The sequence below is a fragment of the Pristiophorus japonicus genome, chromosome 12 (assembly GCF_044704955.1).
Source record: "Pristiophorus japonicus isolate sPriJap1 chromosome 12, sPriJap1.hap1, whole genome shotgun sequence".
Classification (NCBI taxonomy): domain Eukaryota; kingdom Metazoa; phylum Chordata; class Chondrichthyes; family Pristiophoridae; genus Pristiophorus; species Pristiophorus japonicus.
Window position 1 is genome coordinate 172,263,909 of NC_091988.1, and position 18,974 is coordinate 172,282,882.

At 44.8% G+C, this 18,974-nt stretch overlaps 1 protein-coding gene across 3 annotated transcripts in view; it reads right to left on the bottom strand.

The window, feature by feature from the left end:
- Nucleotides 1-1,421: 1,421 nt before the first annotated feature.
- Nucleotides 1,422-18,974, bottom strand: part of LOC139277555 (zinc finger and BTB domain-containing protein 46-like) — a 104,632-nt gene continuing 87,079 nt past the window's right edge. For 2 of the 3 annotated variants that reach the window (XM_070896156.1, XM_070896157.1), the window contains one exon: nucleotides 13,868-16,130. In XM_070896156.1, coding sequence (XP_070752257.1) covers nucleotides 15,477-16,130 — 654 coding nt within the window. In that variant the 3' untranslated portion in view covers nucleotides 13,868-15,476. Of the gene's footprint in view, nucleotides 1,474-13,867; nucleotides 16,131-18,974 lie in introns of those variants that run through there. The other variant, XR_011596108.1, reaches the window with a different exon arrangement.

The window sequence follows — 18,974 nt, forward strand, 5'->3', positions numbered from 1 at the left end:
GGGGGTGGGGGGGGAGGGGAGCGGGTGTCGGGTCTGGTCCGGAGGCAGGGGGTGGGGTGCGGGTCTGGTCCGGAGGCAGGGGGGGGAGCGGGTGTCGGGTCTGGTCGGGAGGCAGCGGGTGTCGGGTCTGGTCAGGGGGTGTGGGGGGGAGCAGGAGCTGGCCGTGGGAGGAGCCTTATTCACGCAGCCCCAATGAGGCCATTCAGCCAGGGCTAGGGGCTGCGTGCTTCGGGCCCCTCCCACAGTTTGGCGCCTGGAGCTACTGCACTTGCGTGCCCACTGTAGCGCGCATGTGCAGAGGTCCCGGCACTGTTTTCAGCGCTGGGACCTGGCTCCGCCCCCCCACAGCTCGTGCTGGCTGCGCCGAGGGCCAGAGGACCTGCAGGCAGGTGGAGAATACCAAGGATTTTTTTAGGCGCACTTTGTGGCGCGAAAAACGGGCGTCCAGGTCGGGACTGCGCCGTTCTAGGCGCGTGTGGAAACTTGGGCCCTATATACTATAATAACAAAAACGGTGAAAGATAATTGTGAATTAGATTATTCGGAGTACGTTCACACAGTAGCATGTATGAAGGGGGGGGGGGGGGGGGGGGGTTGGTTTCACACTGCATTTAGTGTAAATTTACTCGAAAGACAGCATCAGAGCATGACTGACCTGACACCAGAAGGAAGCAGTGTGAGGCTCCCTGGAGGAGGGTGTCTCACGCCAATTTGATTTGGAATTAGCTCTGACCGTAGCAACTGATTAACACTCCAGGTTTAGCATGGGTGTGAAGCAGCTCCTGTTTTGCATTGACACTGAAGACACCTCCAAAATTACCACTGGAAAAAATAGGCTGGTTTCTTCAGGCAGCATTGAACTGTTGACCTATTTTAATGCAAATAAATTTTTTTTAGCAACACTGAGATGCGATCAGATATAGTTAAATCAACATTGTAGCTTTACAATTGCCTTTAAATGTAACTAAGTTACAATATAGCATTGTTAAACTAAAGCTGTAGCTATTTCTGATGGTAGTTAGGTGAGTGTTTTTTTAATAAAACAAACCCCATTTTGTTTCTGCATCATAAAATTGTTAATTTTTAAAAACACAGGTTCATATTTTGAACACACTTACAATTAAAAGTACTAAGCACTTGAGAATAAATATGCATTTCCATGGTAGTAGTGTGATGCAAGTTTAATGGTTCATCGTGACACCATTGAATTCCTGATTCATATTGCTGTGGAGATGCTGAGTAGAAAATTAGAAACAGCAGCCCAAGCCCAATCTTACACTTTCTAGTTATTAATTTAATGCAGCATTGGAATAGGCATGAACAAATCACCGACCTGCCCTCCAGTGTGTGCCGAAATTAGTCAGTTCCAGGAGTGTGGACCAAATCTCTAAAAAGTGCTCTTTGAGTTACTCATAGTTGCATGTCTGTTCACCAGTTGTCAGAATTTGCAGCTCATTGATGGCTGGAAGGTATCTGTGCCCGAGGGAAAAAGCAAATTGAACCCTGATGATGCTTTTGAAATTGTCACAAACTCCAGCACCAGGAGACACTACTAAAGCTTAGAAAGAGAAGGTGCAAACGGTTTGTTCGACATGTTCACCACTCTTTGCACTACCAGCCCAGGGAGTAAGATAAAATTTTAGGAACAATTGGACTGATATTTGAGGGAGTGGGGATTGAGGGTTATTAACTTTTGAGGTTACCCAGACAAACTGCAGTGTCTTTGCTGGTCCTGTGCTTTCCCATGTGCTCTACTTCTGAATGACTGGCAAAATGCCATGGAGCATTTTGGATACACCGTATTGGATATATCTAGACACTTCAAAATGTGTGTGATCTTCAAGGGAAAAAAGTTGGTTTCTTTTCAAAAGAAAACTTTTCTTGGAACCTATTTGTAGACAGGTTAGGAAGTGACACTGCCAGAGGAAATTTTAGGTCATTCACGTCCTACTTTATATGCATTCATGATCCTAGTCAGAGATATTTTGTCTACTGCATCATATTTTCTGTTCACCTAATCGTATCTGGGATATTCCGTTTGGAACCCGTTGATTTTCTGCAGGACTGTTACTGGAGGATTTGGTAAGGAGATTAAATTACAATTTTTTTTCCGGAGAATTGAGAAACTATCCATGCATTTCAGATTCTCTATCAGAGAGGTTAAGAAAAATCATGCTCCACACACATCTGTAGGCAATTCACAAGTGTGGTCCATGGAGCACTAGAGTTCAAAACAGAGAATGCGAGAAATCTCAGCAGGTCAGGCAGCATCTTTGGAGCGAAAAACAGAGTTAACGTTTCAGGTCGACGACTCTTCATCAGAACACATTCTTAAGCATTGACAGAGGGAGGGGAAGAAAGAACAAAAGGGAAGGTCTGTGATAGGGTGGAATGCAGGATTAGAGAAACAAAAGGGATAATGGGCTGAATTGAAATGGTGATGATAGAGGTTAGAAAAAGGTTAATCTGGATAAGGTGTGATTGGCATAGAAATGACCAGCTGCCATTATAAACAAAGAGAACAAAAAAAACATGATGGAAGGGGGCAGGGGGTTGGGGGAAAGGGAGCCAAAAGGCTGTAAAGTGTCTAAACGAAAGATGAGGTGCTGTTCCTCGAGCTTGCGTTGAGCTTCACTGGAACAGTGGAGAAGTCCGAGGACGGAGATATCAGAGTGAGAGTGGAGTGGAGAATTAAAGTGACAGGCGCCCGGAAACTCGGTCACAATTATGGACTGAACAGAGGTGTTCAGCAAAGCGGTCACCCAATCTATGCTTGGTCTCCTCAATGTAGAGGAGACCACATTGTGAGCAGCGAATACAGTATACTAAATTCAAAGAAGTACAAGTAAATCACTTTCACCTGGAAGGAGTATTTGGGGCCCTGCATAGTGGGAAGGGAGGAGGTAAAAGCATCCACAGTATTTTGCTTGAGCACTAGAATTACTTGGACTCAGCTTTCAGCTATGTTTCAATGTGCTACCTACATAAAGAGCAAAAAAAGATTCTTGAAGACTCAAAAATAGGTAAAATTGTTCCAAAAAATTGTTTGACTATATTGTCATATCCAGAGGATATATTTTTTTAAGATTTCCAACTGAATTAAAGAACAGGGTATTTATCATCTTGCTTTATCATGGAAAAGGCTGGTTGGTGAGCAGACCAAGTCTGCTATCCGTAATGAAGAGCAGCAAGGATCAGTACTTGGACGTCAGCTATTTACAATCTAGAGTATTTCTAGATGAGAGGACCGAATGCAATATAACAAGTTTGCTAATGACTAAAAGCTAAGCGGGAAAGTATGCTGGGAGGAGGATGCAAAGAGATATAGATCGGTTAAGTGATTGGGCAAGAAGGTGGCAGAGAATATAATATGGGGAAGTGTGAAATTATCCACTTTAGTAGGAAGAATTGAAAAGCGAAATATTTTTGAGACACTAGTAAATGTTGGGATTCAGAGGGATTGAGGTGTTCTTGTACATGAATCACAGAAAGTTAACATGCAGATACAGCAAGCAGTTAGGAAGGCAAATGGTATGTTAGCCTTTATTGCAAGGTGGGGTTGGAGTACAAGAGTAAGGAAATCTTGCTGCAATTATATAGGGCTTTGGCAAGACCACGCCTGGACTACACTGTGCAGTTATGCACTCCTTACCTAAAGAAGGATATACTTGCTTTAGAAGGGACGGTAGCATAGTGGTAATGTTACTGGACTAGTAATCCAGAGGCCTGGACTAATAATCTGCTGACAAGAGTTCAAATCCCACCACAGCAGCTGTGGAATTTAAATAAGTCTGGAATGAAAAGACTAGTATCCATAATGGTGACCATGAAACTACTGGATTGTTGTAAAAACCCATCTCATCTAGTTCACCAATGTCCTTTAGGGAAGGAAATCTACCATCCTTACCTGATCTGGCCTTTTATAGGCCTCTGCTGATCCCCGGACTCACGCCTCACCAACGAACTCCCGACGCCTCTCGCGGCCACAGCAATGTGGTTGACTTTTAACTGCCATCTGAAATGGCACTCAAGGGCAATTAGGGACGGACAATAAATGCTAGCCTTGCAAGCAACACCCACATCTCGTGAAAGAATAAAAAATACAACAAAGGTTCACTAGATTAATTCCTGGGATGAGCGGGTTGCCCATGACGAGAGATGGAATAGAATGTTTTTTTATTGTCTAGAGTTTCGAAGAATGAGGTGTGATCTCATTGAAATGGTGAGGAGTGAGTCCGGGGATCAGCAGAGGCCTATAAAAGGCCGCGAGAGGCGTCGGGAGTTCGTTGGTGAGGCGTGAGTCCGGGGATCAGCAGAGGCCTATAAAAGGCCGCGAGAGGCGTCGGGAGTTCGTTGGTGAGGCGTGAGTCCGGGGATCAGCAGAGGACTATAAAAGGCCGCGAGAGGCGTCGGGAGTTCGTTGGTGAGGCGTACTTGTGCAGCTACAGGGAGAAGGCAAAAAAGAAGTAGAAACAGAAAGGTGACGTCACAGCCGAGGGGGTAAGTGATTGGCTGGTGATTGGTGAGTAGTTTTTCTTTTTCTTTTTTATATTAGTTAGTAACTTTTAACATTGTTGTTGCCAATTTAAGTGTATCTAAGGGTTAAGTCATGGCAGGAGAGCTCGGTCGGGTGTTATGCTCCTCCTGTACCATGCAGGAAGTGTCCCTGACGACTACGTGTGCGGGAAGTGTATCCGCCTCGAGCTCCTGACGGTCCGCGTTGCGGAGTTGGAGCTGAGGGTGCATTCACTCTGGAGCATCCACGATGTTGAGAATGACGTGAGTAGCACGTGCAGCGAGTTGGTCTTGCCGCAGGAGAAGGGTCCACAGCCAGATAGGGAATGGAAAACCATCAGGAATAGTAGTGCAAGGAAGGTAGTGCAGGGGTCCCCTGTGGTCATCCCCCTGCAAAACAGATACACTGCTTTGAGTACTGTTGGGGGGGGGGGGATGACTCATCAGGGGAGGGCAGCAGCAGCCAAGTTCATGACACCGTGGCTGGCTCTGTTGCACAGAAGGGCAGGAAAAAGAGTGGGCGAGCGATAGAGATAGGGGATTCAATGGTGAGGAGAATAGATAGGCGTTTCTGCGGCCGCAACCGAGACTCCAGGATGGTATGTTGCCTCCCTGGTGCAAGGGTCAAGGATGTCTCGGAACGGGTGCAGGACATTCTGAAAAGGGAGGGAGAACAGCCAGTTGTCGTGGTGCACATTGGTACCAACGACATAGGTAAAAAAAGGGATGAGGTCCTACGAAACGAATTTAAGGAGCTAGGAGCTAAATTAAAAAGCAGGACCTCAAAAGTAGTAATCTCGGGATTGCTACCAGTGCCACGTGCTAGTCAGAGTAGGAATCGCAGGATAGCGCAGATGAATACGTGGCTTGACAGTGGTGCAGCAGGGAGGGATTCAAATTCCTGGGGCATTGGAACCGGTTCTGGGGGAGGTGGGACCAGTACAAACCAGACGGTCTGCACCTGGGCAGGACCGGAACCAATGTCCAAGGGGGAGTGTTTGCTAGTGCTGTTGGGGAGGAGTTAAACTAATATGGCAGGGGGATGGGAACCAATACAGGGAGACAGAGGGAGACAAAAAGGAGGCAAAAGCAAAAGACAGAAAGGAGATGAGGAAAAGTGGAGGGCAGAGAAACCCAAGGCAAAGAACAAAAAGGGCCACTGTACAGCAAAATTCTAAAAGGACAAAGGGTGTTAAAAAAAAGCAAGCCTGAAGGCTTTGTGTCTTAATGCAAGGAGTATCCGCAATAAGGTGGATGAATTAACTGTGCAAATAGATGTTAATAAATATGATGTGATTGGGATTACGGAGACGTGGCTCCAGGATGATCAGGGCTGGGAACTCAACATCCAGGGGTATTCAACATTCAGGAAGGATAGAATAAAAGGAAAAGGAGGTGGGGTAGCATTGCTGGTTAAAGAGGAGATTAATGCAATAGTTAGGAAGGACATTAGCTTGGATGATGTGGAATCTATATGGGTAGAGCTGCAGAACACCAAAGGGCAAAAAACGTTAGTGGGAGTTGTGTACAGACCTCCAAACAGTAGTAGTGATGTTGGGGAGGGTATCAAACAGGAAATTAGGGGTGCATGCAATGAAGATGCAGCAGTTATAATGGGTGACTTTAATATGCATATAGATTAGGCTAACCAAACTGGAAGCAATACGGTGGAGGAAGATTTCCTGGAGTGCATAAGGGATGGTTTTCTAGACCAATATGTCGAGGAACCAACTAGGGGGGAGGCCATCTTAGACTGGGTGTTGTGTAATGAGAAAGGATTAATTAGCAATCTCATTGTGCGAGGCCCCTAGGGGGAAGAGTGACCATAATATGGTGGAATTCTGCATTCGGATGGAGAATGAAACAGTTAATTCAGAGACCATGGTCCAGAACTTAAAGAAGGGTAACTTTGAAGGTATGAGGCGTGAATTGGCTAGGATAGATTGGCGAATGATACTTAAGGGGTTGACTGTGGATGGGCAATGGCAGACATTTAGCGACCGCGTGGATGAATTACAACAATTGTACATTCCTGTCTGGCGTAAAAATAAAGAAGGGAAGGTGGCTCAACCGTGGCTATCTAGGGAAATCAGGGATAGTATTAAAGCCAAGGAAGTGGCATACAAATTGGCCAGAAATAGCAGCGAACCCGGGGACTGGGAGAAATTTAGAACTCAGCAGAGGACGACAAAGGGTTTGATTAGGGCAGGGAAAATGGAGTACGAGAAGAAGCTTGCAAGGAACATTAAGGCGGATTGCAAAAGTTTCTATAGGTATGTAAAGAGAAAAAGGTTAGTAAAGACAAACGTAGGTCCCCTGCAGTCAGAATCAGGGGAAGTCATAACGGGGAACAAAGAAATGGCAGACCAATTGAACAAGTACTTTGGTTCAGTATTCACTAAGGAGGACACCAACAACCTTCCGGATATAAAAGGGGTCAGAGGGTCTAGTAAGGAGGAGGAACTGAGGGAAATCTATTAGTCGGGAAACTGTGTTGGGGAAATTGATGGGATTGAAGGCCGATAAATCCCCAGGGCCTGATGGACTGCATCCCAGAGTACTTAAGGAGGTGGCCTTGGAAATAGCGGATGCATTGTCAGTCATTTTCCAACATTCCATTGACTCTGGATCAGTTCCTATCGAGTGGAGGGTAGCCAATGTAACCCCACTTTTTAAAAAAGGAGGGAGAGAGAAAACAGGGAATTATAGACCGGTCAGCCTGACCTCAGTAGTGGGTAAAATGATGGAATCAATTATTAAGGATGTCACAGCAGCGCATTTGGAAAGAGGTGACATGATAGGTCCAATTCAGCATGGATTTGTGAAAGGGAAATCATGCTCGACAAATCTTCTGGAATTTTTTGAGGATGTTTCCAGTAGAGTGGACAAGGGAGAACCAGTTGATGTGGTATATTTGGACTTTCAGAAGGCTTTCGACAAGGTCCCACACAAGAGATTAATGTGCAAAGTTAAAGCACATGGGATTGGGGGTAGTGTGCTGACGTAGATTGAGAACTGGTTGTCAGACAGGAAGCAAAGAGTAGGAGTAAATGGGTACTTTTCAGAATGGCAGGCAGTGACTAGTGGGGTACCGCAAGGTTCTGTGCTGGGGCCCCAGCTGTTTACATTGTACATTAATGATTTAGACGAGGGGATTAAATGTAGTATCTCCAAATTTGCAGATGACACTAAGTTGGGTGGCAGTGGGAGTTGCGAGGAGGATGCTATGAGGCTGCAGAGTGACTTGGATCGGTTAGGAGAGTGGGCAAATGCATGGCAGATGAAGTATAATGTGGATAAATGTGAGTTTATCCACTTTGGTGGTAAAAACAGAGAGACAGACTATTATTTGAATGGTGACAGATTAGGAAAAGGGGAGGTGCAACAAGACCTGGGTGTCATGGTACATCAGTCATTGAAGGCTGGCATGCAGGTACAGCAGGCGGTTAAGAAAGCAAATGGCATGTTGGCCTTCATAGCGAGGGGATTTGAGTACAGGGGCAGGGAGGTGTTGCTACAGTTGTACAGGGCCTTGGTGAGGCCACACCTGGAGTATTGTGTACAGTTTTGGTCTCCTAACTTGAGGGAGGACATTCTTGCTATTGAGGGAGTGCAGCGAAGATTCACCAGACTGATTCCCGGGATGGTGGGACTGACCTATCAAGAAAGACTGGATCAACTGGGCTTGTATTCACTGGAGTTCAGAAGAATGAGAGGGGACCTCATAGAAACGTTTAAAATTCTGACGGTTTTAGACAGGTTAGATGCAGGAAGAATGTTCCCAATGTTGGGGAAGTCCAGAACCAGGGGTCACAGTCTAAGGATAAGGGGTAAGCCATTTAGGACCGAGATGAGGAGAAACTTCTTCACCCAGAGAGTGGTGAACCTGTGGAATTCTCTATCACAGAAAGTAATTGAGGCCAATTCACTAAATATATTCAAAAGGGAGTTAGATGAAGTCCTTACTACTCGGGGGATCAAGGGGTGTGGCGAGAAAGCAGGAATGGGGTACTGAAGTTGCATGTTCAGCCATCAACTCATTGAATGGCGGTGCAGGCTAGAAGGGCTGAATGGCCTACTCCTGCACCTATTTTCTATGTTTCTATTCCGGAGTGACTTTGTCCGAACACGCTTCTGCGTCTCCCGACTCTGCCCCCACCCCCCCAGCACAATTTCCACTAACCATTTTCTGCGCATGTGCCCTCCTGATGCCCGAAACCAGGGCCCCGAACACATTAATTCCCAAGCAGCCAAGTGGACCCGAGACACCTGCAGCGCCCCAAGTCTCCGACCGGGCCTCTGGGATCTTGCAGTATTTTGTCCCAAACATTATGCAGAACTGTGGAAAGGAAGCTTGAAATTGTAAAGCTCGTTTGAAAGTATAGCAGTCTAGAAAGTTTCATAGTTTCGAAAAAGTTGGAAAACACAACAGCATACCTTTTACATTCTTGAAAGTAAAACCCTTTTTCAGATCTCCAAAGCAATTTTGATGAAAGATCCACACTCAAAATCAATGTTACTAGACCAGGGAGAGAGAGCGAGCTTTGGGGGGTGGTAGGGGGAAGAGAAAGACGGGATGGGGGGTATTGGAAGGGAGGGAGGGAACGCGGAAGATGGATCACATTCTTCCAACCCCCTTTACACCCGATTTCTCGGAGAGCTTGGTGTGTATTACAAGGGACACTGCTGGAGTGGATGAAATCTAGAAATCACGACCGTGTCACTATTCACTTCATACCCAATAAACCGGTTAACAATCCGCACACAATGCCCCATCTATGGCTGGGGGGGGGAAAGAGATAAGGTCATGCACTATCGCTGGGGTAAGGTTTGGGAGAGGGATGCACTTGCAATAGGGTAAAGGGACTTAGGCTGGGGGAAGGATGTGTCCTCTCTGACTTCTGAAGTCAAAATGGATCATGTTACAATGTGCAAAGTTAGTCTGGGCAGTTCCATTTACACACTGATTGCACTATTCCTATCTAGATGTCCCGCTATTTCTTCCTTAATGATAGCTTCAAGCATTTTCCCCACTACAGATGTTAAACTAACCGGCCTATAGTTACCTGCCTTTTGTCTGCCCCCTTTTTTAAACAGAGGCGTTACATTAGCTGCTTTCCAATCCGCTGGTACCTGCCCAGAGTCCAGAGAATTTTGGTAGATTATAACGAATGCATCTGCTATAACTTCCGCCATCTCTTTTAATACCCTGGGATGCATTTCATCAGGATCAGGGGACTAGTCTACCTTGAGTCCCATTAGCCTGCCCAGCACAACCCCCACAGTGATAGTGATTGTCTAAAGGTCCTCCCTTCCCACATTCCCGTGACCAGCAATTTTTGGCATGGTTTTTGTGACTTCCACTGTGAAGACCGAAGCAAAATAATTGTTTCAGGTCTCAGCCATTTCCACATTTCCCATTATTAAATCACCCTTCTCATCTTCTATGGGACCAACATTTACTTTAGTCACACTCTTCCATTTTATATATCGGTAAAAGCTTTTATTATCTGTTTTTATGTTTTGCGCAAGTTTACTTTCGTAATCTATCTTTCCTTTCTTTAATGCTTTCTTAGTCATTCTTTGCTGTCGTTTAAAATTTTCCCACTAATCTTGGCCACCTTATACGCATTGGTTTTTAATTTGATACTCTCCTTTATTTCCTTGGTTATCCACGGCTGGTTATCCCTTCTTTTACCGCCCTTCTTTTTCACTGGAATATATTTTTGTTGAGCACTATGAAAGAGCTCCTTAAAAGTCCTCCACTGTTCCTCAATTGTGCCACCGTTTAGTGCTCCTGTTTTTTTGGAGCAACTGGTTTAGAATGGAGTATCTTAAAAATTGGAATTTTCGGCATTTAGTTTGCTCCAGTTCTAGTCAGTTAGAACAGTTTCAGTTTGGAACAGATTTCTTTTTTCAAAAGGGGGCGTGTCTGGCCACTTACGCCCGTTTTTAAAGTTTAGGCAGTGAAAACTTACTCCAAACTAACTTAGAATGGAGTAAGTGTAGATTTTTGTACGCTCAGAAAAACCTTTCCTACACTTAGAAAATCAGGCGTAGGTTACAAATCAGGCCGAGGGAATGGGGGGGGGGGGTTTAAAGGGAAGTTTAAAAACATTAAACACTTCAGTTTTACAAATAAAGAGCCATCATCAATAATAAATGATAAATACATCAATAAATCAACCAATAAAGCAATCAAAAAAAATAATAAAAAATAAAAAAATAAAAAAGTTTAAAATCAATAAATAAAAAATGTTCTGCTCACCGACTGCAGCACCGGGAGCCCAACAACAGCGTGCTGGGACGGGGCCCCCCCAGTGTGTCTCTCTCTCTCTCTGTCTGTCAGTGTCTATGTGTTTCTGACTGGGTGCGGAGAGGGAGGGGTAGGGAGAGGGAGGGAAGGGAAGAGGAGAGGGAGGGAAGGGAAGAGGAGAGGGAGGGAAGGGAAGAGGAGAGGGAGGGAAGGGAAGAGGAGAGGAGAGGGAGGGAAGGGAAGGGAAGGGAAGAGGAGAGGGAGGGAAGGGAAGAGGAGAGGGAGGGGAAGAGGGAGGGAGGGAAGGGAAGAGAGAGGGAGGGGAGAGGGAGGAGGCGGAACGGGCCCGGCTGACGGGAAGAAGCCAGGCCCAAGACTTCGGGCAGGGCCTGCCCCCAGCAAGATGCTGGGTGGGCGGGCCCTGCCGAAGGAGTTAAAAGGTAGGTGGCCTGGGTGGGGGGGGTGTCGGAGCAGGAGCTTGCGGGGGGGGGGGTACGGGAAAGAGCGGAGCGGAGCGGGAGCTGTGTGGGGGCGGGGGAGGTTGAGAGAGCCAGCTGGAGCCAGAGCAGGAGCTGGACGAGGGAGGTGCAACCTGATCCTTGCAGCCCCAGTGAGGCCTTTCGGCCAGGGCTCGGGGCTGCGTGCTGCGGGCCCCTCCCATACAGTTTCTGGCACCTGGAGCTACTGCACATGCGCGCCCACTGTAGCGCGCCTGTGCAGAGGTCCCGGCACTGATTTCAGTGCAGGGACCTGGCTCCGCCCCCCACAGCTCATGCTGCGCTGCGCCGAGCTCCAAACGACCTGCAGGTATTTTTTAGGTGCACTTTCGAGCGTGAAAAATGGGCGTCCAGGTCAGGGCTGCGCCGTTCGAGGCGCGGCCCGAAACTTGGGCCCATTGACACAACTTGCATGTATTGCAGCTATTTTAGTTTTTGCAATATAAAAATGTCCCAATGGCCTTCAATTTATAATTTCTGTATCATGTGTAATAACAAACATATTAAGCATCAAGGGTACAAATGATGGGAGGCTATTTTGCACATATAGCTCATATTACATAAAAGTCTACAGTCCCAATCCAAATGCCTCTGCAAAGATTCCAGAGTTTTTGCCTTAATTTCCCTATCCAGAAGACCGTCCCAGGTATTAATCATTCCTTCTGTGAAAATGTGCTTCCTCAAATCAGTCCTGAACTTTGCTTTTACTGGTTTGTACTTGCGCCCCTTTGTTCAATCGTCATGGTTTAATGTGAATTAGTGCTCAGGACTAACCTTTTCTATTCCACTTATATACCTTCGTAAGGTCCCCTCTCATTCACCTCCTTTCAAGTGCATGTTTTTCCTAATATTTCCTCATAACTCAGACACTAGGAACTTTTAAATATCCAATATTGATAACATGCTTTTCTTTAAATTGGAAATGCAAGGCCCTCTTTTGATCTGTTTCTCCAAGAGCCATCCATCAAATGTGGTCCAGTGGGTTGCTGAATTGCTCAGATACCTCTGCCAATATTGTTCTACACCACACTGCAGTGCAGTGCTATTGGACTGTTTAAGAACATTAGTGGAAATATTTAGATGAATTCACTGAAGTTTTGATTTGACAATTGTGTTCACTGAGTATATTTGATAAGTTTGTAAGTGCTATTATCAACCTCAGTATTAAGACAATCATATACTCGAACTGCTATTCATATCTTGCTAGGTTTTGTTTCTGTAATGTAATCAAGCTGTGATTAATTCACAAACTTTCTTCACAGGTTTGAATATCTGCTAAAGGGGGTTGTAATTCTTCAAATATTCCCAATGTGGTGTTCTGCTACAAGCGCAAAATCTCTCAGGTATTGCTAATACAGGATTTTAAGTTATCCTTATCAGAAGTTCTAGGATTGCTAGAGATATTTTTTCACTTTAAAACAAAAACAATGACTGACATGCTTCTCCAAAGTGGTTGGGCTTTTGGGTATTTCTAGAAAAGCTAGGGCCAGAACGTCCAAACTATACACCATGAGTCGCATGTGGCCAACAAATTTTGGCAATCAGATTTTTGAAGCTCATGCAACTATTTGCACTTCTGGTTTGTCCTATTTGAATTTTATGGCACAGAGGTTTGAAAATGCTGTTCGTATTGTTGTTGCCCTATTGCTGGATAAATCCTAAATCAGACACAAAGATCTGTTAATATCAGCAACCTGAAATATATACAAATAGGAACATGGATCTAAACATACTATGTTGCCAGTGAGGCTTAGTGGTATGCACCCAAGTGGCCCAACAAAGAGAAAAGGCTTGTAGATTCCAGAGATAGGGCAAAGATATGGTTCCCATTGGATCATTATAGCTCCAGAATGTGCTGAAGCTATTGATGTCCATTGAAACTATCCCACTGACAGAATTACTTTTCAAATGGATACATTGAAACAATGGACTTCGTCACCCTTTTGCATTTATTTAAATGACTGGGAGTCATCTTTTTGCATCCATGTGTATGGCAGTAATTTAACTTTCAGAGGAAAGAAAGTAACAAAGCAAGAGGTTATAGCAGCACAAGACTTAGAGCCATAAAGGTCCATGGCAATCCTGCATTATTTTACACTGTGCAAATTCCACTACAAGGTAGCTTTTAACCATTGTTCTGTGTTTGATATGCCACCCTCAAAGCCTGCCTGAAAAAGTGCAACAAACCCACTGACACCTGGGAGTGCATCCGGGAGGGCTCTGAGCACCTTGAGCCTTGTCGCCGAGATGCAGAAATCAAGCGCAGGCAGTGGAAAGAATGTGCGGCAAATCTGTCCCACTCACCATTTCCCTCAACGACTATCTGTCCCACCTGTGACAGGGACTGTGGTTCTCGTATTTAACTGTTCAGCCACCTAAGGACACATTTTTTTTTTTTTTTTTTTTTAAAAAGAGTGGAAGCAAGTCTTCCTCAATTCTGAGGGACTGCCTATGATGATGATGACTCTCAAAAGCAGTGCACATTACTACTCATGTAAAGGTGTACATACAGCATTCTTATCCCTTTACATTTGAATGAGATAGAGCATTCAAAGTTAGATATTACATAAAAGCTTCAAAACAAGCACAACACTGGTTTGCTTTGGCAGCAACTCCCGGTTTATTTAAGATTGATTTGGGTGTGAGTATATCTAAGCTATTCCCAGCACATGAACTTTCGGCAGACCTTTGGCATGCCTAAGATACAGAAAGCATAATCACCTAAAAAATGTAATTACTACATTTACAGAGATCAGTACAATGCACGGTCATCTTCTCCCACTACTCATAACTAACTCTGAATATTAAACACATCTTGAATACAAACACAGGTTTATAATTACAAAGTCAGTATCATATAGAATAATATTCCAAGCAGAGAAGATTTCAACAGCTTTAAGCGCTCTCTTAACAAATCCAGCTGAAAGCATGTTGAAAAAATAAATATATGAGAGCATACTCACACAGCACTCTTAAAACTGTCATCAGGCAAAACTCCTAATGTAAAAGGCAGAAATCTGAAATACAACAATATAGATTTCTAAAAAGTAACCATAGTTATGGCTTAATTTAGTAAGGATTTGCACATAATACCACTAACAAGCCAAAACATGATAAGATTTGATTTTCTGAAATATATTGAACAATTCCAGTTTTTTTGCATTTTCTAAATGATAAACAAAAATCAGTAAAGTATCCAAAGTAAATTCTATTAAAACATATAATTTGGTATATATTCAGTATTTAGTGTATATTATAACTAAAAAAGCATGTGCTATCTTTTTATCAATGCAACAAATAAGTTAACTCCTTACTTCCATGTCTAAAGAGCAGAGATCTGGCACAGCTCTGAACTTTGTGAAAGCTTCATGTCTTTTGACACAGCCAAAATAAATCTCCATGAGAAGGCCAAAAAAATATAGACATTGAAAATGTTAAAAGAACACAACGCAGCACATGACTCACACCCGCCATAGCGAAGAAACCCCATTATGAAACACTTCTTAAAATGCACTAACTCAGAAAACTAAATCTATGGTAGAATTGTGTGCACAGAGACGTTATAGAATGAAGGAATGTCTCATCTGTTTGCAAAGTGGAGAATCTTCTTTTTTGGGAATGTACACCTTTCTTGTTTTTGCACATATTTTTGTCAGTGATGTCTAATCTATTAACACACAAAATGATGGGGTGTTCACATCAAGATGCATTTTTGGGCTGCAGGAGGGAATGATAACTTGAATAATTATAGATCGTTACTTGGGAAGCAAACAGTTAGATAAAACCTTTGTTACTCAATGGCTGTTTCATCATCTCTCAACAGTTAGCAATGTGCTTTGGATCCTGCATTCACATGGGCAATCCGGATTAACACTTTAAGGACAACAATAGCTCATAAAATGATTGAAAATCTCAAAATTTACCAACATTCTTCAAAAATATTATGAAATTTAAGAAAGCAAGGTGTATAGAACCACTGGTACAATGCCCCCAAATTTTAACAACATCTAATCCTAAATTTCACAAGTGGACAATGAACCTGAAAAATCACTGTGGTGCACGTATCTTTCTGAATAGTATTCTTTGTAAATATAATGTTCTTGTAAAACTGCCCGACTACAATTTAACATGTACATTAGTGAAACAGCTAGCACTCTAAAGAACTATGGTGCACTGATGCACTCTAGAATGTAAAAGTAACCCAAAGGCTACATTTCCTGTGAAATCCACCCAAAATCCTTGTCATCTGCTACAGGAATTTCTTGATTCTCTTGGTCTTGTTGGGAATCGATCACCTCCTTATCATCTTCCAGAATGATATCAGCCTGGGGAATCACATCATCATCCTTCCACTTCATCTCCTCCTCACCATCTACCATTTCTTCTTCAACCTCCCTTTCTCTGTCCTCGTGATCTTCAGGGTATTGACTGTCGCCATGTTCATCAGGGTATTGACTGTCGCCATGTTCATCAGGGTATTGACTGTCGCCATGTTCATCAGGGTATTGACTGTCGCCATGATCATCATGGTACTGGTTTTCCCCATGATCGTCAGGGTATTGGCTTTCGCCATGTTCATCAGGGTATTGACTGTCGCCATGATCATCATGGTACTGGTTTTCCCCATGATCGTCAGGATATTGGCTTTCGCCATGTTCATCAGGGTATTGGCTTTCTGCAGAGAACATTCCATCTGGAGACGCATCTGCACCGTCCTGGTCTAGCTGAGACATCAGACTTCCGCCCGCACAATCTACACATATTCCATGGCGTCTGGAGCCGTGCTTGATGCCAACACTGGCTGCGGACATGAAGACTCTGTTGCAGACCTTGCAGACATACTTTTTGTCTTTGCTGTGCACCTAAATAGATTTAAAAAAATTAGGTTTAGTGTTTTTTCTTTAAATAGGCCCACCTAAATAGCCCCTACTGGGAAAAAAAACTTGATAGAAGCGGTTTGGGAAATCACTCAGAAAAGCAGCTCAGATGTGATGCTTCAGAATTTTAAAGAAAATATTTCCATCACCAATTTTCCCCCCCCCCTACGAGTTTGCATGCAGTGTGATTTTACAAGCACCCTTTTATATCTCTCCCAAATGTGTCAGCCTGGACAACAAATGTTGGCAGGTTACTTGATCATTTTGCCCTCAACATCCACATTCACACTTCAACAGGGTCTTAGAATCAAATAAATTTACAGCACAGGAGGCAGCCATTTTGGCCCATTGTCTGGATAAGAATCAGAAGCAGAGAGCCTGGCTGATTTTCTCCTCTGTAACTCAGGGATGCAAGGCCAATCATAATACTCTTGCCACTACAACAGCTGACATCAGCTAATAATACAGCATGGGGTCCAAATCTTGAACCCTTCTAGTCCATATGAGGCAGCTATTCACGATAAAACTTCTTGAACCATTGGGGAGCAACTTTACAGCATTTAATATAGACAAATGTGAATCTAGAAATACATTGCACAGAAGGGAGATTTGATAAATCTCTGCCAAAACAGTAGCTGAAGCAGACCATAAAAAGTGGCCAAATCACTTCCGGAACCTACTGATCCTGCAAATTGCCTCTACAACTCACAAGCAGTCACATGTGGTGGTTATGACCCAGATTGTTCTCACTCACTTGACAGAATACGGTTTGGGAGGGTTGGGTGGGGGAGAAGATTAGAGAACACAAATGAGAATTTGATTTCCAGTTTATTTAAACAGTATTCATAAAGAACATGTGTGGCGTTCAAATTGACTTGTATATTTACTAGGTTGCTATACAAGAGAGAGTCCTTTGGAATTGGAGAGCAGGTCCTGGGTTTCACATGGATATGGAATTGGGTGTGTTCTCATAGACAGAGGGTTGTAATTAATAGTAGCGGCTCTGCTTGGAGACTAGTCACAAGTGGAGTTCAGCAGCTTTGGGTGTTTGGTCCGTTACTCCTTATTTTATCAAAGAGCTGGATGGAGGTGTTGTGGGTACAGTCTACAAGCTCGCGGATGACTCAAAGATCTGTGCTGGTATCAGAGCCCTTAAGGAGAAAAAATGTCAACAACCTGATCTGGCTGCAATGATGGGGCGGGAAAGGACATTTAATTCAGATTAAATGTAGTGTAATTCATGTAGATAAGGCTAATACCCATGTGTATACCATGCTAGGTTCTGAATTAAAGTATGTTGAGAAGAAAAAGAGGCTGAGGTTGTATAATGCACGAGTCTCTAAAGGACCACGACCATTGACAAGAGGCTAGAACGAAAGAGTATTAGGCTTCAGAGCCAGGATGATTCAACATAACAACAAAGAGCACTAGTGTCAGTGTACAAGACTTGGATTAGGCCACACCTAAAATACTATGTTCAGTTCTGGTTTCCTCACATGGTGTGAGATAGAGGTGCTCTGGAGATGTTTCAGAGGGCCACTGAATTAGTATCTAGTTTAAAAACCATTAGCTATCACAGTAAGTTCATGAAGCTAGGTCTTTTTTATGCTAGAAAAACATAGGCCTTGGGGAGACTTGATTGAAGCATTTAAAATGATGAAGGGATTGGACAGTTTACATGTCGACAGATTATTTGAATTAGAGAACGAGGGAACACAAGTACAAGTAATGCATTAGGTTAGATGTCATTAAATTTTTCTTTTCCCAGAGTCTCAGTGATGTTTGGAAGAAGTTCGCAACTTGTGGAGTGGGTGCAGATTTGCTCCAAACATTTCGAAAGGATGCTGGACAAGTTCCTGGAGGAGGCCTATATTGCTGCGTACAAAAGATAGGCAGGATATTGAGTAATGTACCCTGTGGTCATTATTATCTCAGGAATTCATTTTTGATCATCTTCGTGCGGAGAGAGTCAGAAAGGAATTCCCTAGAATTTTATTTTCTCTGAATTGGCGTAGGTTTATTTCTTTTTTTTAAATATTTCTTTTTCCTTTGCCAGGAGATTACAAGGCTGTTGGTGGGTGGATGCATTGAGAGTGGTGTTGCTTAGGAGGAGGGGTGGTGGAGAGTTGGGGGGGGGGGGCGGGGGAGGAGGGTTGGATGAAGGGGGAGGGAAGAGGGGGAGAAGGTGGGGGGGAAAGAGGGGGAGAAGGTGGGGGGGAAAGAGGGGGAGAAGGTGGGGGGGAAAGAGGGGGAGAAGGGGGGAAGGAAAAGAGGGGGAGAGAGGGGGCGAGGGGAAGAGGGGGTGATGGGGGGGAAGAGGGGGGAAAGAGGGGGAGAAGGGGGGTGAAGGGGGAAGGGGGTGAAGGGGAAGGAGGGGGTGAGGGGGGTGAAGGGGGGAAGAGGGGGTGAAGGGGGGAAGAGGGGGTGAAGGGGGGAAGAGGGGTGAGGGGGGAAGAGGGGGTGAGGGGGGAAGAGGGGGGTGAGGGGGAAGAGAGGAGGGTGAGGGGGGAAGAGGGGGTGAGGGGGGAAGAGGGGAAGAGGGGGTGAAGGGGGGAAGAGGGGGTGAAGGGGGGAAGAGGGGGTGAAGGGGGGGAAGAGGGGGTGAAGGGGGGAAGAGGGGGTGAAGGGGGGAAGAGGGGGTGAAGGGGGGAAGAGGGGGTGAAGGGGGAAGAGGGGGTGAGGGGGAAGAGGGGGAAGAGGGGGTGAAGGGGGAAGAGGGGTGAAGGGGGGAAGAGGGGGTGAAGGGGGGAAGAGGGGGTGAAGGGGGGAAGAGGGGGTGAAGGGGGGAAGAGGGGGTGAAGGGGGGAAGAGGGGGTGAAGGGGGGGAAG